This window comes from Portunus trituberculatus, chromosome 38 (assembly GCF_017591435.1).
Source record: "Portunus trituberculatus isolate SZX2019 chromosome 38, ASM1759143v1, whole genome shotgun sequence".
Taxonomy (NCBI): domain Eukaryota; kingdom Metazoa; phylum Arthropoda; class Malacostraca; order Decapoda; family Portunidae; genus Portunus; species Portunus trituberculatus.
Window position 1 is genome coordinate 24,067,063 of NC_059292.1, and position 26,212 is coordinate 24,093,274.

A 26,212-nucleotide genomic window follows, 5' to 3' on the forward strand; every position below is an offset into this window, starting at 1 on the left:
GTACTGCAGTCCATGAGAGAACTTTCAAAATAATGTGTATTCTCTTGTGTTGTTCCTGACTAAACTGACACTTCATTAGACAACACCAGATACACTGGGGACCAATTCTTTTCTAACCACACTGCATAATGTCAGCTGTGCAGGATGCATTACATAGTTCAATAAAAAAAAATTACAATATAAATTTCAATAATACATGTGGGCTAAGTTTACCAGACACTGCACTCACCTTTCATTGAAGAGTGGGGTGACCTTAGGATGGGAGTAAGTCTTGAGGCGAGAATGGATATCCATGGAAGCCGAAAAGAGCTGCCGTAATGACTGAATCTCTGGCATCAGGAACACTACCAATCCTCCACCGCACACAGTTTCCACTACACGGCATAGAGTATTGGGGGTCAGCCCCTCAAAATCCTGCAAAAAAAATTGGTTTTAAAAACACAGAAGCAGCCATTAAATCTACTTTTTGTTTTCCAAAATTTATCTAGGTAGAGAAATATATTTCAATCTTTTATCAAAAAAGAAAAAGAAACAATATAATTTAGGTGTACATACTTATAGGCAAAAATACTAATTAAAAATAAATGAATAAATAAATAAATGAGTAAAAAATATATATCAATTGTGTGTGAGCATATGACATAAAGGAATCTGGATACTTGTCAAACAGCAGTGTATTGGATCCTGTGGGTAAGGAATGCTCTCTAGAACAAGGGAAGCAATAATGTTGGAATATTTGAGAAAGTGGAAAATGCAAGAATGTAAGGGATGGAGTAACTAGAAATGTAATGTATAGACAGGAGCAGAGAAAAACTGTTTGGGCTATACTAACAGGGAAATAAATGTCTGAATAGACTACACCATCATAATGAATCATATTCACCTTTCCAGAGTTAATTCACAATAAAAATATTCATACATATGAGTAAAACAAAGTTCACATTAGATAAGGTGTGCTGTACTGTAAGGAACATACAAGGTAAGGTATCTGGTGAATAGCTCACCTGTATGACACACATGCCAAAGGTGTTCCCCAGCAGCCTGTGCGAGTCCTGGAAGGCACAATACTTCACTGGTGTTGACAGGAGGAAGAGATCAAATGCATTTTCTTTAGAGATGTCACACTTTCCTGAGCTGATGTTCTTCTCCAGTTTCTTGAGATGTTTCCGACTATGTCTATTAAAAGAATATGCTCCATTGAAAGAAATATTCCATATTTTAGAATTAAGGAGATCCAATAATGAATAAAGAGAATTAAAAATATTTACATGCTGTTCACAGCAAAGAAAATTTTTCAGATCAAATATCGTCACAGAGGAGTTTGGTGTGTTGGGCATAGGAAGAACTGGATATGTTAGGTGTAAGAGGAGTTTGATACATAAGGTGTAAAATATTAATGAAGGATTACCTTGGAATGTCTGAGTCCTTCTTGTGGCACCAGAGGACTGAGTGCCTCTCCCCTGCTGCCTTTGTGAGCAGGTGATGGAGGATCATCACCTGGTAACAAAGGAATGAGTTAAATATGGTTGGTGGGGATTGAGAGGACTGAATCAAGATAAACTGTTTAAAATCAATTGCCCAACAATAAATTGCTCAAAAACAACTGATTGAAAAATAAATTCTCAAATTATCCATTGCTCAAGATGCTTCAAAACACTCACCTTAGCAGTCAGTCTTTCAGGGGTTTCTCTTTGTGCTGAACTACAACACAGTGGTAGGGCTACTCTCTGTACATGTAGCTCTCCCTTTCTTCCCAAAGCAATCACATTTATTCAATGCCTTGCCTTAAATTCTTCCCTTAATTGTTAACACTCATCACTGGACTGTATATTGCTGATATTGTAAATTTACTGGATCTAACAATTATAAAACACCATAAAATTTCAATTACTTCAATCAACCAACTATTAACTAACAATGCTCCTGATAATTTTCCTAACTGTTAAGTATCAATTTTTCTTATATTTGTTTTCTATTTATATTTCAGTAATTTTGGAAATCTTGAGCCATAGAGATGGATCTAACTTTTGTTAATAACGAAAAAGGAAAGAAAAAATTATGTTTGGATGGATATCTATATATGCTCAATTAATAAAAGTAATATTTTTTGGATATTCTTTGGATAGTGTATAGTACAAATATACCTGTTCTTAATTTCAATTGCTCAGTTGACAATAATAAGGCTGTATTCTAATATCTTATTTTTTTTGGATATTTCTCATCTTACTTTCAATATTTCTCAATAAACAACTATTTTCAAGCAATTTACAGGACTCCAAGAGGACTGTAGCTCCCATCCACGTTTGGTTAGGTTAGTTAAAATTAGATTAAGGTGGGTCAACAGAGGGATAGGCCTACATTGGGACTCTATATTTTTTACATATTTGCTCCTCCTACCCCAAAAAAATTCTGAAGAAAAACAAACAAACAAACAAACACATCTTCCCTTGTAAACTTTCCTCAAAGGCCAAATTTCAATAATTATTGTGTTCTCTACTTGCCTATCAGGTTTCCAAGTTTATTGATTCTACAGGGTGTCCACAAAGTCTGGGTACATAGGACATTTCACTATTTTATTTATTTATGTTATTTTTTCTATCCAGATCTAATGATGGTTCTGTCTAAAGAAGAACGAGTCAAGTTGGTACTCTTAAGTGGATGAGAAGGATGGTCTTATTGCAAAATTGCAGAAGAATTTAACCTTCGACACCCTCATAGGCAAGGTACCTATTTATTTTACTGTTGTCGGGAAATTGATCAAGAAATTAAGAGAAACAGGCAATGTCTTGGACAAACCTCATTCCGGATGACCAAGGACTTCAGATGAAATAAAAATGACTGTCTTGGGCAAGGTTTATGCTAGTCCAAGGAAATCACTTCGCTGGACATCCACGGAGTTGGGTATTCCAAGGTCAACCATCCACAAAATCCTGATAGAGAAGAAATTTCATCTGTACAAGTTACAGATATTGCATCACTTAAATGAAGATGACCCCGATAGACGAATGTCCTTGGTCATCCGGAACGAAGTTTGTCCAAGACACTGCCTGTTTCTCTAAATTTCTTGATCAATTTCCCGACGGCACTAAAATAAATAGGTTGCCTATGAGGGTGTCGAAGGTTAAATTCTTCTGCAATTTTGCAATAAGACCATCCTTCTCATCCACTTAAGAGTACCAACTTGACTCGTTCTTCTTTAGACAGAGCCATCATTCGATCTGGACAGGAAAATAACATAAATAAATAAAATAGTGAAATGTCCTATGTACCCAGATTTTGTGGACACCCTGTAGAAAGGGCCAACAAAGGAATATAGCCTACAGTATAAGAAAATGCTAAGTATAGTTACTGGTAAGATTTACCAGTAAATCTTTATTATACAGATATATCAGATGCAAGCACAAAACTCACATATCATATAGAGGGGGTCACAGACTTTGCTGTAAATGTAGAGAAATTGCAAGTCAAGCAAGTTTTATGTCAGTAATAGCACTTATGAGTGTGGCAGAATTTCAAGATTTTCTAAGTCCAGCAGTGTAATTTTTTACGTGTTTTGTTAGGCTAAATCAGATTGCTTTCAAGTCACTCCGGCCTTTGGTCACTCAGGCTCCCAATCCTGGTCACTTCGGCCTCCCACCCTGGTCACTCTGGCCTCACTGTTTACTTACGAAATGATGTTAAAACACTGTTTAAACAACATTGATGGAAAATTGCATTCTTCTTTGCTGTAATAGTGTTTATTTCTAGCTGTTGCCAACACGCATTAACCCTCTCATGCACCAGTAATTTTTTTTCTCTTTTTCCCAATACCAATACCACTGGAATGTTACCAATTCATTACTTTTGTACAACTTATGCTCCTCTTTGACTCACCAACCATAACAGCTAAACCATTAAACAAAACACTAATGAAATGTTTAAAACACATATAAAACAGTCAAACTAAAGAAATGAAGAGGTTCAGAGGTGAGTAACAATGGACGTCAGCTGTAACATACAACTGAATGTTCAAAACTTATGTCTGTTATTAAATAGGTAATAGTCAATGGTTATTATACCTAACTAGAAACCTGATAACTATATACCCTTAAAACTGTCAAGATATGAATGCAAACACTGAGATCATAGATGCTGAACATTCAAAATATAACTACCATATAACAAACTGAAAAATGCATATTCTGTATCAATGATTTCTGACAGTGAGCATTTGATGTAGTACCACTGTTTTTCAAATTCACTGTGGACCATACGGCGGTAATCCTTTTTGAGAAATACCAGAAGCACAAGTTAAGTGTTGCTACTCATATCACAACCCTTCGCACCATAACTCCTGCTGCCTTGGCCATACTTTGGCAGAGCAAGTGGCACATGGGAAGGAAGCCATGCTGAAATTGTGATTTTATGTAGCCTTTTACTCCAAAGTGCTATAATTGTTGTAAACGGTCATTGTGTTTTTTCTCATACTGGTCCATTGTTTTCATATTTATGTCTGAATGGAACTAAAAGCACACATTTCCATATTTCTATTTATTTGACAATATATATATATATATATATATATATATATATATATATATATATATATATATATATATATTGTCAAATAAATAGAAATATGGAAATGTGCTAGTTCCATTCAGACATAAATATGAAAACAATGGACCAGTATATATATATATATATATATATATATATATATATATATATATATATATATATATATATATATATATATATATAAACACCCACGGTCCTATAAGTACCTGCAGCCAGGTTGGGACGGAGTGACCTGAGTGGAATGCGAGGGAGGCCAGAGTGATCAGGGCCAGAAAAACGGTTGGAGTGACCAGGGCCGGAAGAAATAGGGGCTGGGAGTGACTTGTTTCTGGTTATATTTATATTTGGTAAGAATTATATACTAATGAGGGGGGATTCTGGGGGAGGCACAGTCCCCTCCCCCCCCGGCTAGGATAGGTAGGTTATTTTAGATTTTGTAATATTAAGTCCTTAGGCCCTAGTGGCTGGTGGCAGGTATGGGAGAATGCAGATGTATTATAAATAACTATAAATTTATGATTTTTTAAATTGAATATGAAAATGACATATTAGCTAAAAAAAAAAAAAAAAATAGGCGGAACATTACATGGTTGTCTCAATCCAGCAGAAATAATATTAGATATCATGCAGACAGACAGACAGACAGACACAGACACAGAGACACACACACACACACACACGCCCGGTAGCTCAGTGGTTAGAGTGCTGGCTTCACAAGCCAGAGGACCAGGGTTCGATTACCTGACCGGGTGGAGATATTTGGGTGTGTCTCCTTTCACGTGTAGCCCTTGTTCACCTAGCAGTGAGTAGGTACGGGATGTAAATCGAGGAGTTGTGACCTTGTTGTCCCGGTGTGTGGTGTGTGCCTGGTCTCAGGCCTATCCGAAGATCGGAAATAATGAGCTCTGAGCTCGTTCCGTAAGGTAACGTCTGGCTGTCTCGTCAGAGACTGCAGCAGATCAAACAGTGAAACACACACACACATCACCTTGCCTTACCTGGTCCTTGGCGGAGTGTCCCAGCACACATAGCAGGGCGCGGTGACTCAGTCTCACACAACGCTCCACTAGGCTTTTAACGCGAGGGTCCACTGCCACCTTCTCCATCACGTCTGCACTGCTTTTCTTCCCTCTAATCACAGCGTCTCCTGTCAGGGCTGCTTTCATTGCCAACATTCACGCTAGCATTTACTTTTACAGGTAATAATTGGTCCGTTGAGTTCGGGAGAGTCAGTGTGTCATTGTTGTCTGTCTCGATGTCTTGAACTTGTCGGGCTGCGATATCTTCTCGTCCAGAAGTACACACGTGCTGGCCACTGGAGCCTTCATGTAAACAAACTTTTATATATTGGCTCCCTTCTACACACACACACACACACACACACACACTAAAACAAGTTAAAATATATACATATGATTAAGAAAAAAAAAACTACTGAAGGGCAGGGTACATAAGAGAGAAAAAAAGAAATCATTGTGAGTGGGAGGTGATGAAAGACGATCAGTGACCCAACACATGTAAACAAACCCACGCGGCGGTGAAGACTCAGGTAGCACCGCCTTGTCTTGTGCCTCTCGTGACCATCGGGGGCTTCCAATAGGAGGGACACAGATGCTTCCTGACAAAATGCTGTACGTAGACCTTGCTGTTGTTGTCACTTTTCTAACCTATTTGTAATAAACAAGATAATTACGGAAGATATTTTCTGTTGGCTGGAATCTTGCCTGGAACTAGGAACTATTTATCGTAATGTATAAAATTTGTAGCTCCCTTCACTGCCCAACAAGAGAAGATATAGTTGATGTATTGAAACTAAATACTAATTCTAAGATTTCTCAATTCTTAAGTTCATTTGGTATGTCTAGAAATGTTTTCATATGCAAGTTACCATTCAAATTTGTTGGATTTGCCTCGTTATTAAACATTTCAGTCAATTGACCTCAGCTACATGTGGTGCCACTTGTGGTGTGGCCAGTGGGTTGGTGATTGACTATGTAACTTATAGTGCTGGTAGAACTAGAGAGCCACAGATTGAGGGCTTGTGTATGTATTACTGACAAACTATGCTTTTTAGTTTATATAATTGTGGTGTTTTAATCGTTTCACACAGTGCAATCTGTGTGTGTGTGTGTGTGTGCAGGAGAAAAAACATTTATCTATACCATTGTAATGTTGAAGGACAATATGGTAGGTATTTATAATTGAGTGTAACAAGAGGTCACTCCTACAAGCTGGCCATTCCTCGCTGGGACACAGAAGTCAGGGCTCGTTTTTTTTCGATTAGGGTGTTATTTGTTTGGAATGAGCTGCCTGAGCATGTTGTCACTGCATCTTCTGTTGTTGCTTTTAAACTCCAACTTGATACTTCTCTGGGTGATGTTCTTTATGAGTTTGTGTGAAGGGCTTCTTGGAGTTTTGATGAAACCACATTAGCCAACCATTATGCCATACCTCTAGTTGTCTTCACCTGCAGTCCTGGTTGGAGGTTTCATCTGCTTCTAGATGGGGCTCTAGGCTTCATCTATGTAAGAATCTAGGTAAGAGTAGACTTTGTAGAGAACCTTTCCTTGGCAGAATGAAGTCTGAAAACCTAATAAAGAATAAACGTAACTCAAAAGTGTTTCTTCTCTAAGTATTAGGTTCTAGTAGTAGAGGATCTTGTGTGTTGTGCAGGATGTCATCATATAACAACTACTCTCTAATTGATAAAGACATAGATAAAGTTAACCCCTTGAGTACCATGACGTGTTTCCATATTCATTCTGGTTACTGTTTACTGGTTTTATACAGCTTCAGAAACTTGTGTGGGGGTTAATTTAGTGAAGACTTTAGCCATTAATCTTCTGACTTCCATAGACCCTTCCTAATGTCAATAAAATTATCTAATCGTAAACAAATCTCAAGGTGAAAATATGTCCCAGTACTGAAGGGGTTAATGGTCACAAGGACTTCAGTGTAACAATTGACATATCTTTATGTTTTCATACTCACATAAGATCAATTGTAAACAAAGCTGCGGATTTTGTTGGAAACCTGTTAAAAGCATCCATTTACAGGTCAAAGAATTTCCTGCTGTCTCTTTTTATTACATATGTCAGACCTTTAAGGCCTTTTCATACTGGAGATGATGCACACAACCCACAGAAGTCGGGCTGACTGTGGTTGGTATGGTTATGTTCACACTGGATGTGATGCTAGGCGAGACATTCGCTGTGGTGGAGGCTGGTTGACTTGACAGTTCTTGATGTGGAGGAGGTGGAGGAAGAGGAGTTATTAATGTTATCTTTAGCCTTGAATAATAAGAGGAAAAAGGAATTGGGTATATCAAGCAAATATGAAACTACTGGAATGTGGTGAATATCATCTTATTTAAGAGCTAGAAATGATTGAGGGAAATTTGGACAATATTTCAGACTGACTCCAGCTCAGTTCTCTGAAGTTCTATCATTCAGTGAACAAGATATTAAGAAACAAGGCACCCACCACAGGAAATCTATCAGTTCACGGTGAAGGACAGTGTGTGAGTGAGGGAGAGTTAAGGAGTCAGGTCAGTGTGGTCAAAAAAAGGTATGCCTCTGGATGGATGTACTGGAGACGAAAGCACAAAGATGGGAGTCCCAAGGGGCATGACCCATCAATGCTATGGCCAGAAAAGTTGCCTGCCCAGCAATCTTGGAATCGGTGTGTGCGGTGTGGTTTGCATGCACCCCAAAGTTTCACATCCAGTGTGAACACTCCTATTGAAAATACACTGCAGCAATTTTAAGTCATGCAGCTTCACACCTCGTGTGTCGTATGCTTCATCTCCAGTCTGAAACAGCCTGTACTGGGATTGTGTTCTTGTTTATGGAACACCAGATATCTAGATAACTTAAAGATGCTTAAATCTTTTCAGAGTTCATGGACTGAAAATATAGACAGACTGGCTGTTTTATAAGTAGCATTATTTTGGCTCTTAACCTTTATTCTGTTTGTGAATGCCTGACTCATTCAGACTTAATCTAGTATTGGAAAATCTTTCACTCTGAGTGATCCACCTCTCCAGAGGATTTATTCAGTCCAGCATCCTATAATCACACTTGTGGTCGCCAATTCAAAATTGCTCACCAATACAATTCTGTTGATCTTATATCTTGTTATTTCCCTTTGAGGTGTGTTCATCTAAATTCTCTTGCAGCTTTCAAATCAGCCTTTCATGACATTCTTGGTGATATTCTATATGATTTTGTGGACTCAACCTACATATCCTGCATAATGCTGTGCTACAATATTAACTCTAGTACTTTGTCATAGTTCCATATGGGTACATTTTCCAGTCCACTCCTAGTTTTAATCGTCAATTTTGCAGTCCAGCATTATGACTGACTAGCATGCCCATTGCCATTGCTACTTTTTATTATACTACAGTCTGTATGTTGTATTTATCCTAGTTTGGAAGCTAAGGGTGGCAAACCAGGTGAATTAATGACCTCTTTTTGTGGGTTACAGAGAAGGCAATAAGCGCATCTTAGAGGAGGAGGAGGACAGTGATGAGGAAATTAGTCCTTCACTAACTGAGAAGCCAACCAAGAAGAAGACAACAGGGATGGATGATGATGATAGGTAAGAGCTGCTGTCTTGCTGGGATGTACTGAGAAAAATGTATACTTCAACACTACTTGTAACATGAGTAATTATATATATACTGCTACATACTGATGCACAACACTGTTTTATATTTTGTATCTTTTCAAAATAAGATTATTCTGTGTATAACAGTCAACTTTTATACTGTGAATGTATTTATAGAGAATGAACATTAACAGACATATTAGTGGTCTTTGTAGTTTTACAATAAAATGTGTTGAAAGATTTTTAACAGAGTTAGGAAAAAAAGGACCAGGGATTCATCATTGTGGAAAGAAGTAGTAGTGCAAGTGATAACAGAGGCAAGGAGTGGGTGACCTAAGAAGCAATAGCTACAAAGCAGAACAGTTCACAGGAAGATATATTCTGCTAACAAAATGTTATTTACCTCTTTTAGTCTAGATTGTACAAGAAATTAAATGTTGTTGTATCTTTGCAGCCTAGAGGATAAAGAGAATGTGCTTGCTCAGTTCCAGTCTGAGTCAGGCGAGGCAGCTGGACCTCCTGTGGAATTGCCTTTGAACCTACCACGGGAAAAACTACAACAGATCCTCAATGCTCTCCTTCAGCAGGTGTGTTTCACTGTTTGATCTGCTGCAGTCTCTGACGAGACAGCCAGACGTTACCCTACGGAACGAGCTCAGAGCTCATTATTTCCAATCTTCGGATAGGCCTGAGACCAGGCACACACCACACACCGGGACAACAAGATCACAACTCCTTGATTTACATCCTGTACCTACTCACTGCTATGTGAACAGGGGCTACACGTGAAAGGAGACACACCCAAATATCTCCACCCGGCCGGAGAATCGAACCCCGGTCCTCTGGCTTGTGAAGCCAGCGCTCTAACCACTGAGCTACGGGTGTGTGTGTGTGTGTGTGTGTGTGTGTGTGTGTGTGTGTGTGTGTGTGTGTGTGTGTGTGTGTTTACCTATTTCTATTTACCTATTTGTGTATTACAGGGCCCGAGCTAAGCTTTCTGTGTCCTGCCTCCTTGGCCACTCCTGTCATATCTCTCATCTGATTGACACACACTGCGTCAACGACATCACTGCTCAGTTTATTCCACTTATCAATACTATGATGCGGGAAACTGTACTTTCTCACGTCATTTAGACAGATGTCTTTTATTAGTTTTTTTCCATGTCTTCGGAGATGATTACTTGTGGTCGGTCACCTTTATCAACTCTCTGTCCAATATGTCAATCTTGTTCACCAATTTATACATAGTTATCATGTCTCCCCTTGTTCTTCTCTCTTCTAATGTGGTCAACCCCAGTTCCCTCAGCCTTTCCTCATAGTCTAACTCCCTGAGTCCTGGTACCATCCTTGTTGCCAGCCTCTGTACCCTTTCCACCTTCTTCACATTTTTCTTCATATGTGGTGACCAGACGCAAGCTGCATATTCTAACTGGGGTCTTATTAAAGTTCATAGTATCTTCTTCATCATTCCTTCATCTAGGTAGTGGAATGCAAGACCAATATTTTGAAGCATGTTATATGTTTTCTCAAATATCTTGTTAATGTGTTTCTCCGGTGACAAAGTGTTTTGCACGGTTACTCCTAGGTCTTTCTCCTCATTGGTCTCTTCAATTTTCTCATCACCCAGCCTGTAATCCCTGTTTGGTCTGTATCTACTTCTTCCCATTTTCATAACATGGCTCTTGTTTATATTAAATTCCATCTGCCACTCTTTACTCCACTCATATATTTTATCAAGATCTTCCTGTAACTTGTTACAATCTTCCACATTCTTTACTCTCCTCATAATTTTAGTATCGTCGCAAACATATTCATGTAACTGTCAATTCCTACTGGCATATCATTAACATAAATCAAAAACATGATGGGACCAAGCACTGACCCTTGTGGAACTCCACTGGTTACCTTTTTCCACTCGGACTTCTTTCCTTTCACCACTGTTCGCATTTCTCTTCCCACTAAGTAATTTTCCATCCATTTTGCTAGTTTATCACTTACTCCTCCAATCTTCTTTAGTTTCCACATCAGTCTATTGTGTGGCACTTTATCAAAGGCCTTTCTCAAGTCCAGGTAGATAGCATCCACCCATCCCTCTCTATGTTGTAGTATGTCAGTCACTCTTGAATAAAAACATAATAAATTGGATACACACGATCTTCCTTTTCTGAAACCAAACTGCCTTTCACTCAGAATGTTTTCACTTTCTAGATACTCACTCCACTTAGCTTTAATTACTTCTTCACATACCTTGCACAATATACTAGTCAACGATACTGGTCTGTAATTTAACGGTTCCATTCTACTACCATTCTTATATATAGGCACAATGTCAGCTCTTTTCCACTCTTTCGGGACTATTCCTGTTCGTATGGAGGTTTCCACAATATCAAATATGGGGTTCAACAATTGATCCTTACATTCTTTCAGCAACCTCCCAGATATGCCATCAGGCCCCATTGATTTATTAATATCCAAGTTACTTATAATTTTCCTTACATCTTCCTTAGTAACCATGATGTCCTGCATTTGCTTTATTTCCGTAGGCCTTCCTCCTGTAAAATGCTCCTCCTTTGTAAACACTTTGCAAAAGTTGTCGTTCAATATTTCAGCTATATCTCTAGCATCCTCATATACTTCTTCCCCATCTTTTACTTTTTCTATTGCCTCCCTTTTATTTAGTTTTCCATTTATGAATTTGGAAAACATTTTTGGGTCACTATCACAGTTTTCCACCACTCTCTGTTCATATTCCTTTTGTGCTGTTCTCCTTACTTCAACATATCTATTCCTTGCTGTTTTGTAGACTTCTCTTGATAATACTTCACTGTTTTTCTTAAGTTTCTTCCATGCCTTTTCTTTGTTCTTTTTTGCTTCTTCACAATTTCTATTAAACCACTGTTTATTATTTAAAGTCCTCTTTCTGTGATATGGCACAAACTTCTTCACAGCAGAGTTATATAAATCCATAAATTTATCGTATTTCAATTGCATATCCCTTTCCTGGTATATCACAGACCAGTCAATTTCATTAAAGAACTCTCTTATATGGTTATAATTTGCCCTAACATAATTTAATTTTTCCTCCCTGTGCTCCACACTCTTTTCCGTGCTTAATTCTGTATCCAGCTCAAAACTTAGGACATCATGGTCGCTTTTCCCCAAGGGACATTCATGTTCAATTTCCTCTTTTAGGGAGATGCCCCTGGTAAATACCAAATCCAACCTTGCTGCAACATCCTGTCCCCTGCACCTTGTTGGTGATCTCACCCACTGTGTCATCAAGTTATTTTTTACCACCATTCACCACTTCGTAGTCTTCCCACACTATTTCCTTACAATTAAAGTCCCCGACTATCATCACTCTATCCTTTCTGATGAGTTCCTGCTTCATTCTGTCTAGAGTATTTCTCATCACCATTTGATACTGTTCATAGTTCCAAGCACTGGTTCTGGGTGGTATGTATACTGTTATAATATTAATGTCCCTCTTACCATCTGTTATAAGCATACTTATCACTTCCTCATTTCCCTTACTAAAGTTCACCTCCTTCACTATCAGATCCTTCTTAGTAAAAACCATTATACCACCACCTCCTTTATTCTTTCTATCATTTCTCCATACTTTGTAGTGTTTTACATCAAACCAATCTAGCTTTATTTCAGGCCTTAACTTTGTTTCCACCACACACATTATGTCCGGTTCATTGTTTCTTAGGTAATCCATACATTCTAGCCTCTTAGACAGAAATCCATCTATATTCGTGTATATCACTTGAATTCCATTCCTAATCTCTTTCTTCCATGTTTTAGTCAATGTAATGTCTATTCCGTCTGTTTTATCCACCACTTCTTCAACCTCCCATTTCTCATCCTCCAAAAAAAACTTGGTCTTTTCCTCCTCGGTTCTTTCCTTATTCTTCTCTCTCACTTCAGTTACAAGCTCTTTCATTTTCATTCTTTCATCCTGTGTCATATTTCATCTTATGTAAATTGTTTTGGTTTCCTCGTAGTCTTCAAGTTTCCAGGCCCTCCTCAGCAAGGCCTCGGCTGCCACCTGAGACTTTAACTTCAATTTTAATGGTCTACTCTTGCCTTCTTCAAAAGCTCCTAGTCTCACACTTTCCTCTACCTCAGCATATAGGCATTCTTCCTCCTTGGAGATCTTATTTAGTAAAAACTTAAACCTGTCATTTTCCTTATCCCTCCTATCTTGCCAGTTCCGGTTAGTTTCCTCCCTCAAACCTGTTATGATCAGGCATTTTTTCTTTTCGGCAATATCTCTCACCACATACTTATTTTCCTTCAATGCCTTTACCATTTCATTCTGTGTAATCGCTTTATTTTCTTCTTCTTGCTTTTTCATTATCTCCTTAAAGGACTTTTGTACTTCTTGGTGTTCATGTTTCACTTCCTTCATTTTGGCATCAATTAGGTTAAGGCATTCCTCCTTCCCCAAGTCTCCTTCGGATATTTTCTTTTCCATTTCGAGGAGTTTAGCCTTCATCTCATCACATTGTTTCCTTAGATGTTGATTTTCTTTCTCCATTTCCACTTTCTCCTTCAATAGCTCTTTATTCTCTCTCGTTAGCATATAGATTTCTTTTTTGAAGGTATCGTTCTCTGCTATGACTATCTAATTTTTCTTCTATGGATCTAATATTTAAAAACTTACTTTCTAATGCCTGAATTCTGGAATCCGTGTCTAATTTATCTAGTCCACTTGGAGTGGTCACGAACCCCTCAAAGTCTCTCAAATTTCTAGGCGTAGATTGCATGATTTCTATCTCCAGCTGTTTCAGCCAAAACAAAACAAAACACCGCCGACACTCTTCGACTAGGGACCACTCTCCATTTTCACTTGTGTGTGTGTGTGTGTAATTCACCTCAGTTGCCTGCTGGTCACCCAGCCAGTCTTCCCCATTACGGAGCGAGCTCAGAGCTCATAGACTGATCTTCGACTAGGACAACCTGTAAAAAGCAGAATGAAAACATAAGCATAAAAATACAGATACATTCAACTCAGTGTAATTGTGTGTGTGTGTGTATGTGTGTGTTTAATTCACCATGGTTGGCTGCTAGTCACCCAGCCAGCCTTTTACCTTACAGAATGAGCTTAGAGCTCATAGACCGATCTTTGGGTAAGACTGAGACCACACCATACACCACACACTGGGACAGCAAGGCCACAACCCCTCAAATTACATCCCACTTCTACATGCTGCTATGTGTGTGTGTGTGTGTGTGTGTGTGTGTGTGTGTGTGTGTGTGTGTGTGTGTGTGTGTGTGTGTAATTCACTGTTTGATCTGCTGCAGTCTCTGACGAAACAGCCAGACGTTACCCTACGGAACGAGCTCAGAGCTCATTGTTTCCGATCTTCGGATAGGCCTGAGACCACGCACACACCACACACCGGGACTACTAGGTCACAACTCCTCGGTTTATATCCTGTACCTACTCACTGCTAGGTGAACAGGGGCTACACGTGAAAGGAGACACACCCAAATATCTCCACCCGGCCGGGGAATCGAACTCCGGTCCTCTGGCTTGTGAAGCCAGCGCTCTAACCACTGAGCTACCGGGCCGTGTGTGTGTGTGTGTGTGTGTGTGTATTTACCTAGTTGTATTGTACAGGGTTCGAGCGGGACTCATAGTGTCTCATCTCCATTTATCTAATTTTTCCTTAAAGTTATGCACATTATGTGTTGTAACAACTTCATTATTCAATGCATTCCACTTCTCCACCATTCTGTGTGGAAAACGGTATTTTCCAATATCCTTCACACACTGCCTCATCCTGATATTTACATGACCTCTTGTACTTCCATCATCATCTTTCACCAGCACCACATCTTCCTTGTTTATCTTTTCAGTGCCATTGACTATCTTGTATATACATTGTTATGAGATCTCCTCTTTCTTTTCTATCTTGTAAGGTTGGTAGTCCCATTTCCTTCAGCCTTTCTTCATATGTTAAGTCCTTTAGTTCCGGCACCATCTTTGTAGCAATCTTCTGTATCCATTCTAATCATCTTATAGCTTTTTTTGGAGCTCAGAGACCACACCACAGCTACATATTCCATCATATTGTTGTCCATAAATTGAAATGCCACTCTTGTACTAGTCAACATTTTATATGAGAATCCAAATATCTTGGTTATGTGTTTTTCTGGGTTCAAATTTTCCTGTATAATCACTCCCAGATCTTTTTCCTCTTTATTCTTCATTACAGTAAGTCCTCATTATACGGTAGATATGCATTCCTGAAAACCTTACCATAAATCAAAATTACCATATACCGAACCCATTATAACATGTAATAATATGGAATGCGTTCCAGCACGTCAAAAGTCACCCCTACAGAAATGAAAATACATGAAAATAATAATTAAAAAAAAATGTAAAGTACAGTAATACTCTGCTTAACGAACAGGATAGGGGGTGTCAAAGCTGTTTGTAGAGCGAAAATTCGTTAAGCGGACATAATTTTCCCATAGGAAATAATGGAAATAGGGGGGGATGCGTTCTGGGCTGGTCCTCAACATACCATATAGGTTAAAAAAAGAAAATTAAAGATACGTTTGGCAGCATATTAAGCCACCGTGTACCACTACTTATATGATGTCATATGAGTCATTGGAAGTTAGAGGAGCTACGTACAAATTCTCTCACTGATAGCTCCACTGTGATTTGTGCAGGAGCGGATCAAAGTTTGCTGGATCCAAGAAACTGTAACGTCAGAGCAACCTCTTGCCATGAAATGGCATCCATGAACGCTTGGAGGGACGGTAACGAGGTTGCTCTCAGATTTCTGGGAACACGAGGTGGTGTTACTGTCTTATATATGTATATATGTTCACAAAACAACATTTCTATTAGCTTTTTACAAACCTTGTTCCCAAGAAAGGATTGTTTTGTAATGCATTAAGTGAAATCTTACATGGAATACCAAATAATAAAGCAGAGCTGAGATCAACCATAGACAAGGCGGAGACTTCTTTTTCTTGTGACCCTTTTAGCTTGTGTGGTGCTTTGATCACGATATTTATGTTTTCACTCCTCTATTGCCTGCTGTAATGGATATCGTATCTTAGTATTCATATACGCTCATGCCATGAGGGTAACCTCGACTCCGTGGCACTGAGTGATAGTGAATTACTAATGAAATACCGGGGTATTTCACTAGTAATTCACTATCACTCAGTGCCACGGAATCGAGGTTATCCTCATGGCATGAGTGTATATGAATACTAAGATACGATATCCATTACAGCAGGCAATAGAGGAGTGAAAACATAAATATCGTGGTCAAAGCACCACACAAGCTAAAAGGGTCACAAGAAAAAGAAGTCTCCGCCTTGTCTATGGTTGATCTCAGCTCTGCTTTATTATTTGGTATTCCATGTAAGATTTCACTTAATGCATTACAAAACAATCCTTTCTTGAGGTCAAGGTTTGTAAAAAGCTAATAGAAATGTTGTTTTGTGAACATAAATGCATGTACAGGTTGAACCTCCTTAATCCGGTATTCTTTCATCCGGCAACACCTGTAATCTGGCAAAATTTTTGTTTGTCGGAATTTTTTAATTGGCCGGAGTAATTTGCCGGACTGCCGGTAGGACGCGGCAGCACTGTACTGTGTTTTGGAGCCCGGGCATTCTGGGTCAAATTTGGATCAGTACCACGCTGCCACTCATTGCAAGTACCACCCCCCCCCCAGGTGCATAAACATTTTTTTCTGTAATATTTGCCCCTAAACATGGCTTCCAAGCAACCAGGAAGTGATAGTGTTGTGTGGGAACTAAAGAAAAAGTGCAAACATATGACAATATCAGTGCAACAGAAAGTGGACCTATTGAGGAAGCTAGATAAAGGTGCTTCAGTGCAGACCCTATGCCAACAGTACAACATTGCCTCATCAACCGTCTATATAAAAAGCAGAAAAATCAACTTCTCAAGTTTTACAGTGAGTGTGAAAGCAAGAAGAACATGGAGGTTCGTAGAACACTTAAGCAGGGTAAAAGCAGTGATTTAGACAGTGCTCTCATACAGTGGTTTAGGCTTCGGCGCGCTGGTAACGTCCCTGTGTCTGGCGAGATGATAATGGCGCAGGCAAAAATTTTCCATGCTGAACTTGATTTACAACAACGTGTTTTCTATATACTTCTGCATGTATATTTTCATGTACAACTATCATATATCAAAACAATGTTACAGCTACACTTATATAATGCAGGGTAAGTATATAGAGGGTGTTTTGGGGACTGCCTATAGTTTGGAATTTTCCATGGTCTGGCAATTCTAAGGTCTGGTGGTTGTCGGATTTGGGAGGTTCAACCTGTATAAGACAGTTCCCAGAAACCTGAGAGCAACCTCATTACCGTCCTTCCAAGTGTTCATGGATGCCATTTATCGGCAGGAGGTTGCTCTGACGTTGTTAAAGTTTCTTGGATCCAGCTCCAGGAGCGCTAGAGACAGGTGGGGAGCCAGCCAATCACAGCGAAGCTGCTGCGTTCGGTCCCTCACCCAGCAAATTCAAACCCAGAAAATTCACTAAAACGTATGTGGTTGTACTTTATGCAGACTTTTTGGTCTAACTTCATATAGTATGTTAAATCAGAAATTCGTTAGACGAACGTTCGTTAAGCAGAGTATTACTGTACAGGTAACTCTCGATTTACACGATAGATGCGTTACAAGAGGCATCACGTATTTCAAAATTTGCGTAAAACAAACTTGTAATTCTCATAAGAAACAATAGATAATAGGGGGGATGAGAGATGTGGTCCAAAAAAAATTTGTACAAAATACTCTATTTATTTGGCTAAATTAGCATGTTTTTATCATTTACCATTCTGAATACTAGAAGTGTATTTAAAGTAAAGGGAAAAGCAAGAAATAATAAGCGAAAGCAAAAAATAATAAGAGAAAACAACAAAACAAAGAATATGTAAACACAACACTCACTGCATCACTGCCTTCACCACTCACATCAGTCACTCACCATCTTCCTCTGAGCTTTTCCACTTTATCAAAATCCACTTATCAAAAATAACCCCACGTTATAAAAGTAAACACTAGTAAAAAAATAAACGCAGGATGCCAATGTCTTCACCCCTCACAAGCACTCGCCATTGCTGTCCATTCTCTGGCACGCAGTTTGAAATTGCGTCTGGCGCTCAGTTTGAAAATGCGGTTGAGCCAAATCACATATAAGCAAACCGATCGCGCAAATTTAATTAATTATAATATTTTTCGGTCGCGTACTAACAAAAACGCGTAAATTAAATACACGTAAATCAAGAGTTACCTGTATTACTTTATGAGATCTCCATTCATACAATTTTCCTCTCAGAGCGTTATCCCTCATAGTGCTCTTCTTAACCTGCCTTCCAATGCATAGACAGATAAATCTAAGAATACAAGTTTAGTATATAGTAGCAGTTTTTAATCCTTTGTCTGATAAAAACAATTTTAGTAATAGGAAAAAAAATGTTCTTTCAAGCCATGTAAGGTATCTCTATTTCACAGGAAGATGAGACACCATACAGTTTTTTTGTGAATGAGAAGGAGATAACCAGCTCATTGAGAGCAGCACTGGATAGCTCAGCCAGTGAGGAGAGATTGCTGACTATCTTGTACCAACCCCAAGCTGTATTCCGAGTGCGGGCTGTGTCCAGGTGAGGGTTCGGAGCATAAGTGGTGTTGACAGGACATGATCTTGATGCCTTTATGTAGATTGAAGCATTTGTACTTTATGATGTATGCTTGATGTTAAAGGTCATTTTGCACTCTTTTGACATATTCAGAGGCTTTGTTCTATATATGTGTCACTCCCTAAAGTTAATGTTATATATCTAAAGTTATAATTTATGCAGCACTTCATAGCATATATATGGAGATAATTGGCATTCTGTACTTATGGTAAATGTTTGAAGTTGAAGGTTTTCTGAATTGGTTTCAGGTGCACATCATCTCTCCCAGGACATGCCGAGGCTGTCCTGTCAGCTGCCTTCAGTCCTGATGGGCAACACTTAGCCTCAGGCTCTGGGGACACCACTGTACGTTTCTGGGATGTTAACACTGAGACTCCTCATTTCACTTGTAAAGGTAATGTTTTATGGAAATGTTTAAAATCAAATTAAAGGAAAAATGCTTTTCTCTCTTCAGTATACTAATGGACTAGTTTTTTTTTCCCCTGTTGGATTTTTTCTGGTCTGTGTTTTCATCCACTATTGGTTATGTAGGAGTGTAGTGGTTCAGAAAATAATGCATCTGATTTCAGTGCAAGAAGTCCTGAGTTTGAATGCTGGCTCACAATTGTGATATTTTTCTTGTGACTGTACACTCTGGTTCACTAGGCTATAAATGGTTACTGGCCCATAAGAGTTTCAGTTGCAATGAAGAAAGGAAGTAACCAGCCTACTCCATATCCCAAGGCCATGGAATAGGTTGTGTTACCTGCCCATCACCTACACTTTATGAATATGGCATGCTTTAACCTTTAATTGCTAATGTGCTTCTTCCCTCAGGCCACAAACACTGGGTGCTGGTCACTGCTTGGTCCACAGATGGGGAGCGCTTGGCCTCAGGCTGCAAGGCTGGCCAGATCTTCATATGGGATCCTAAAACTGGAAAACAAGTGAGGCCAGACTGGTTTTGTTATTTTGTGAACTGTTTTCTCCAGCCGTACTGAACAAGGGTATGGGGTTAATTTTGTCCATGTAACTTAAGAATTGTTAGGATTATTCTGTATGTGTGTTTGAATAGGGTCTTCGTCTCAGTTATCTTCCATGAGAACATTACCATAATATGCAGAAACAGGTAGTATGTAAACACTAAAGAATAAGGTAGCCTATGTATGTAGTTTATCTGACCACACATTCCCAAATGGTAGAGTAACCAGTCACATTTTAAGGAGACCGTCCAGTGGCCATGGTACCGAAAAATCTGAAAAATATTGAAAATCACCAAAACACCACCAGAGCATCCCAGAACATATGGCAACATAGTGGTGGAGTATTTTGGGGAAATACGCTAAAATAAATTTATTCAAACTTTAAAGGGCCCCTGCCACGCCCACCGCAGCCCGGGGCTTCCCTCTGCTTGCTCACTGTACCATAAATAATGATAATAAGCCTGGAAAAAGCCATGAAAAGTGGTTTCTTTGGTAAGGAAAGGTGGGCACTGGCAAATTCAGTACTATGGCATACACAGGAACACACCCTCTCCCCTACAATCTCAGTGTCCATGTGACTGCGATGGGAGGAGAATGTATAGAGTATCTCACCCATCGTTTCATGCCTTACAAGACAAAATCCAGCCTATTTTATCTGCTTTTTTGCCTTACAATGTCTAAACAAACAGTGCAAGGGGAAATTACAAGTTGTGCCGACCATGCACGGATAGGAGACACTCTCACCTTCGAGCAACTAATACCTACAGTCATTGTAGGGGGAGCCAGGTGCCATTTGAGTCTAACAGAATATTCTAAACATGCCTAAAAAACATATATGATGTACATGGTGGTGTATGAGCACGAAATATCCAACCCAAATAAATGTACAGGGTCATAGAGGACGAAAATGACATCTCTGGGGTTTTTTGCCCTTTTCTCAGTTTTTACTTTTTTATCATTCAAATCGTATCTTCTCCCACATTTCTCAGTTGATTTTTAGTTTTGAGGTATCATTTTGAAGCTCAATGAAGCTGCTACATTTCCATCTCATAGAATTTGGAAAAATTTATTTTCTGTGCCACAATGGAATTTTATATATATATATATATATATATATATATATATATATATATATATATATATATATATATATAATTCATAATGGCCATCAAAATAAAAAATTCAAAATTCTATGAGGAGGAAAGTTTTGTTATACCAAATACTTCGGATATGTACCAACAAAATTCAAATCTGCCCTCTGGTGACAAAGTTTATAGGGAAAATGTTCTTTTCAAAAAAGATTTTTTATTTTACATGCAGTTATTTATGGTTCGATTCGCTTGTAACTACTACAGTAACATCATGTAATAGTCATCTATCAGTGAAAAAAAATTACCCACATACCTCTTTATTTTCGATTTAAAAAAAAAACGATTTTTTTCAAAACAACACACTGCAATGTCTATAAATTTTCTTACTGTCATACCACTCACTGTGTTGGTTGCTTCTCTAAGCTGGGTCGAACATTGACTGGCCACAAGCAATGGATCACTTCTCTATGCTGGGAGCCACTCCACCTTGCTGCATCGGGGAAGTGCACACGCTTGGCCTCTGCTGGGAAGGATGGCGATGTGAGGATTTGGAACACCAGCTTGGGCTCCTGTGAGAAGGTAAGAAAGGAAAAGTCAGCTTCTTAAGTAGGATAAAATGAGAACTTTTTTTCAAGTTCATATTAAATGGATCAAATGAGAGTTTTTCTTTCCTTTTTGTTTTCTTTTGGGTCTATTTTTTTGCTTAGGTATTCAATTTTTTCTTAGACAGCATAAAAGAAGAAGGAATTCTTTTTATTCCAGTTAATTTCATGTTGTTTTTTTTTCTCTTTTTTCTTTCCTTATGTTATTTTTGTATTTAATGTGACATGTATTGTAGCATTAAGTTAAACATTATGAACTCAAAATTTATGTTTATTCCTTCATTGTTCTTGCTCTGTCCATTCATATTCTGCTATAACTCTTCAAAGTCATTATGATGCAATCATTGATATACTCTTGTGATGAAACTGATAATAACAATGAACTTAGCTATACTATATTTGTAATTTTCTCCCTATTAAAACTACAAAGTGGAGAAGAAATATAACAGTAACAAAAGCGTGTACATAAGTCTTACAATGAGATATTTTCCACCAGATACTGTCCAATCACCTACAAAGTGTGACAGCATTACGTTGGAGTGGTGAGGGGCTTTTGTACTCTGCCTCTCAGGACAGAACCATCAAAGTCTGGAGAGCCACTGATGTGAGTGCCTGCTACAGGTGTGCTATTTTGGCCTCATAGGTTGTTTTCCTGACTTCTGAAACTAATTCAGTCACTGAAAGATAATCCAGAACATGTAAGGAATAGGATTGATATATGCCTATCTTTTTCATTGTTAAGGAAACAATGATGTTGCTTTATTATAAAATAGTTCTGCACTTTATTAGTTAGTTACTGCACACAGCAAAGAATTTATGTCCCTGTTAGGCATAACAATTTATAAAGTAGTTATTTGCCTTTTTGTTACAATTTAATATGTATATGCATTGTCACAGAACACACAAAATAATTTGCTTCTCACTCAACTTTTCTTCAGGGTGTGATGTGCCGTACACTGCAAGGCCATGGCCACTGGGTCAACACACTGGCCCTCAACACTGACTATGTATTAAGAACAGGTGCCTGCAGCCCTGAAGCACTCATGAAGGCCAGGCCAGAGGTACCATCACGTGAGTAGTGCTCATGCTGTGAATTTCTCATTTAAACAGTAATTCTTCAACAAAACACTGCCTTGTTGGCGGTTACGGTAAATTTGATTGGGTAATCATGTAATGTATCATGTCTGAGATGTACTTGTAAAATTCCAAATAATTAATGCCTAGGTAAAAGTCTGAAACATGTAATAATTTGCTTTGTCTGCCTGTTTAAGAGTGTGAATGATTGTATGAGTGTGTGGTGCTTTGTCTGGTCTACCCTGTGTGGGGATTTTGTTCTGGTATATAGATAGACAAGTTTAGACTGAATAGTCTGTGGGCCATGACCAAAGGCCCGCGTCACCCCTCTTGGGTGGCAACCAACAACAACAACGACTGAATAGTATCACAATGTCCTTCAGTGTTACTAATCTGCAGTATTTCTAAATGTAGCTTTGGATGCATGTGAAGTGTGTGAGGCTATGGTGACTGATTTGTGTTCACAGCTGAGCAGAGACAGCAGTGTGCCCTTACCCAGTACAAGAAGGTGTTGACCTGTGCTGGGGGAGTGGAGAGGCTTGCTTCTGGCTCGGATGACTTCACTTTATTCCTCTGGGAGCCTTCAAGAGACAAGAAACCCATAGGTGAGTTTTGGGAAATGTATGTTTTATTAGTAGAAGAAAAGGAGAAAGTAGTACATTCTCTCTCTCTCTCTCTCTCTCTCTCTCTCTCTCTCTCTCTCTCTCTCTCTCTCTCTCTCTCTCTCTCTCTCTCTCTCTCTCTCTCTCTCTCTCTCTCTCTCTCTCTCTCTCTCTCTCTCTCTCTCTCTCTCTCTCTCTCTCTCTCTCTCTCAATGCAAAATTCCATCTTAATTTGATTCATAACTGTGTACATTACTATCCTAGCTGTATGTCTTTCTGCCAGGTTTTTATTTAATTATTTTTTTATTCATTTATTTACATACTTTACTGCCACTATGTTTTTATCTGCAAGTTTTATCCTTCATCATTCTCTTTATTTGTTCATTTTCAATTCTTGAGGAAAACATCTGTTCTGCAATGCCTGGAATATTATGAATACATTATAGATTCCATTGTGTAATTCCATGTCTTGCTAGGAAATGGAATATGATGCATGATTTGTCTGTACTAGTATATTTCCTCATATTACATAACAAAAAGAGGACATGCAAAAAGAAAAATAAAGTGTACACATTACAGTCTGTTATTTGATAGTGTCCTGTGAAAAAAAAAAAAAAAATGGAATTTTTCTGTACTAGTCATTTCCCTCATCTTTTTATCATAGAAAGGTACATGCAAAATAGTTAAATAAAGTATACACTCATACATATATATATCATGGCATTCTCCTGTAAAAAAGGAGATACTCAAGACTAGGCACACAGTTTTCACATTCAAACTAATTCTGTAAGGAAGAAAATTACTAACATTCCATGAAAGTGATAAAAAGGATACTAAGCTGAAGTCCTTCCTGTTTCCTCAGCGCGCCTCACTGGTCACCAGCAGCTGGTCAATGATGTTAAGTTCTCTCCAGACACACGCATCATTGCCTCTGCCTCCTTTGACAAGAGCATTAGGCTGTGGAGTGGCCTGACTGGGAAGTAAGTTGCTTATTGTTGTGTAATGAATTAATCTTCAGTAATTTGGTGATCAAAGTTAGACGTTTAATTTTTTATTCACTGTTGCTTTAGTTTTGTTGGAATTCAGTTTTGATTAATCATCTTTGCCACTAACTCATCAAAATGCCACTTGATCAATCATTGTTCATACTAGTATCATATCATCAGTGCTGGATGCTGTAGCTGATGCCAGTGAACAGCTATTAACTTAACTTTTCACTCTCTTCACTCTTTTCTGTTACTTTCATTCTCTTCTATGTTATCCTAATTAATGAACTTAGACCTTTTTTTTCAATAAGTGCCTATGAAATGTTACCAGCAATTCATCAACTGAGACCACTTTCAGTGAGTTCTCTTAAAATGTTGGAGCCTGTGTACAGCAAGCAACTTCATACCTTTCAGTCTTCCTTCTTTTTGTGATTAATAAACCAAAACTATTTTTGGTCATTGTTCATTGATGATTTTCATGTAATTGCCTTAGGTTTCTGGGAGTGCTGCGAGGGCACGTGACAGGTGTGTACCAGATAGCGTGGTCAGCTGACTCCCGCCTCCTGGTTAGTGGCAGCAAGGATTCCACTCTGAAGGGTGAGTGGGAGGACTGATCTAGTGAGCTGACATATCGAGTGGGAGGCTGTTGCAGGACTGAGCTAGTGAGCTGACTTTTGAGTGGAAGGCTGTTGCAGGAGTGACCTAGTGAGCTGACATACTGAGTGGGAGGTTATTGCAGGATTTCTCATGCTGTTTCTGAGCTTCATGTGAATCTTCCTGTTCTGTGTGGGGAAGTAAAGGTTATGGTAGGGCTGGGGGTCAAAGGTTACTTCTTTAATGATAGGATGCTTTATTATTTATTATAGGATATCAGGAGGATTTGGTTACTTTTGTAGTTTATTAGTGTTAAGACTAACCAATGAGATTAATCTCCCTCAGTTTTTATCTTTAAATGAAGCTTCTTGTTTGTAAAAAGAACATAGTTATACTTGTTTAGAACTGTGCAAACTTTAATGCCAATTTTATAACATTTTGGGAAAGCACATTGTACAACATTTCTCTTTGTAGGACTTATTTGTAATAGCAAGGCTTCACTGCACTACATTCCTGAGATACAGGGTTAGGTGTTGTCAACATGTATCCAAGTTAATATTATGCAGCAATGCCAGACTCATGAACTAGCTGATCTATAAATGGCTCGCTATCCTCACCTTGGCCTGTCTGTGTGCTCAGTGTGGTCAGTGGCTACCAGGAAGATGGAGATAGACCTCCCGGGGCATGCAGATGAGGTGTTTACTGTGGACTGGTCCCCCGACGGTCAGCGTGTGGTGAGTGGAGGCAAGGACAAGGTGCTGAAAATGTGAGTGTTAAGCCTGACACACTGCCATTGTTATTTGTTGCACATCTGAGTGACATGTTTGCCATATGATCTCACTTCACCTTAGTAAATAGCACATGAATGCAATAGATAACAATAATCTTAAAATTTGATATATATAACACATTGTCAAAATTATCTTTATTTCAGATGGAGAAGATAGGGATGACCTTACATAAAAGTTTTTCCAAAATTACCATTGCCATCACATTTTGTATCATCCCTGAATAAACCATACTATGCCTAATGTACTGTATATGATTACCCAATGTAACAAGAAGTGAGGGTTTGAAGTAGGGGTAGGATAGGGAGGAGAGCCTCATCAGTAGTACGTTAGTGTTGGCTTGAGGACCTGTGTAAGTCTTATTGAATGCATCAAGTGTCACACAGGAGCATAGCAATGGTAAGAGGTCAAGTAAATTTCTGCTGTACATTTTACTGTACTTTGTGTCTTCTGAATCTTAATTCCTTTGTTCTAATGACTGCCTTTACACAACTGGACAACTGGCAGATTTGAAGTAGATCAAAGCAATTAATATTCAAACACAATACAGGAGACTTCCATATGGTGTATGTTACCTAACTACTGACTATGACTATATGTGTGGTGGGTAGATGCTCTTTACTTGAAA

The 26,212-nt window shown here is 38.7% G+C and overlaps 2 protein-coding genes and 1 long non-coding RNA gene across 3 annotated transcripts in view; 1 reads left to right on the forward strand and 2 right to left on the reverse strand.

The window, feature by feature from the left end:
* LOC123515106 (RNA cytidine acetyltransferase-like) overlaps positions 1–5,897 on the reverse strand; it is a 43,669-nt gene extending 37,772 nt beyond the window's left edge. The window contains exons 1-4 of the mRNA XM_045273545.1: positions 5,559–5,897; positions 1,409–1,497; positions 1,005–1,176; positions 230–414 (exon numbers count right to left, since the gene is read on the reverse strand). Coding sequence (XP_045129480.1) covers positions 230–414; positions 1,005–1,176; positions 1,409–1,497; positions 5,559–5,735 — 623 coding nt within the window. The 5' untranslated portion in view covers positions 5,736–5,897. The remainder of the gene's footprint in view (positions 1–229; positions 415–1,004; positions 1,177–1,408; positions 1,498–5,558) is intronic.
* A 117-nt stretch (positions 5,898–6,014) lies between these two features.
* LOC123515107 (notchless protein homolog 1-like) lies at positions 6,015–25,827 on the forward strand. Its single transcript, XM_045273546.1, has 14 exons — positions 6,015–6,191; positions 9,049–9,162; positions 9,626–9,758; positions 18,701–18,849; positions 19,134–19,279; positions 19,702–19,811; positions 21,362–21,517; positions 22,037–22,144; positions 22,479–22,611; positions 23,082–23,219; positions 24,079–24,196; positions 24,696–24,799; positions 25,436–25,562; positions 25,731–25,827. The coding sequence occupies exons 1-14, from the start codon at positions 6,172–6,174 to the stop codon at positions 25,741–25,743; spliced, it is 1,569 nt and encodes a 522-aa protein (XP_045129481.1). The 5' UTR covers positions 6,015–6,171; the 3' UTR covers positions 25,744–25,827.
* On the reverse strand, positions 21,370–22,606 carry LOC123515108. Its single transcript, XR_006677776.1, has 3 exons — positions 22,469–22,606; positions 22,017–22,217; positions 21,370–21,507 (listed from the first exon to the last, which is right to left on the reverse strand). It is a non-coding gene; the product is annotated as an uncharacterized LOC123515108 (long non-coding RNA).
* Positions 25,828–26,212: the final 385 nt, after the last annotated feature.

What these genes read in the sequence shown, in the direction of transcription:
- LOC123515107 (XM_045273546.1), top strand. Translation starts at nt 6,172, where the DNA reads ATGCTTCCTGACAAAATGCT. An exon ending in CAGGCCAGAGGTACCATCAC is followed by an intron (nt 22,612 to 23,081) that starts GTGAGTAGTGCT and finishes TTGTGTTCACAG; the next exon opens with CTGAGCAGAGACAGCAGTGT. An exon ending in AAGAGACAAGAAACCCATAG is followed by an intron (nt 23,220 to 24,078) that starts GTGAGTTTTGGG and finishes CTGTTTCCTCAG; the next exon opens with CGCGCCTCACTGGTCACCAG.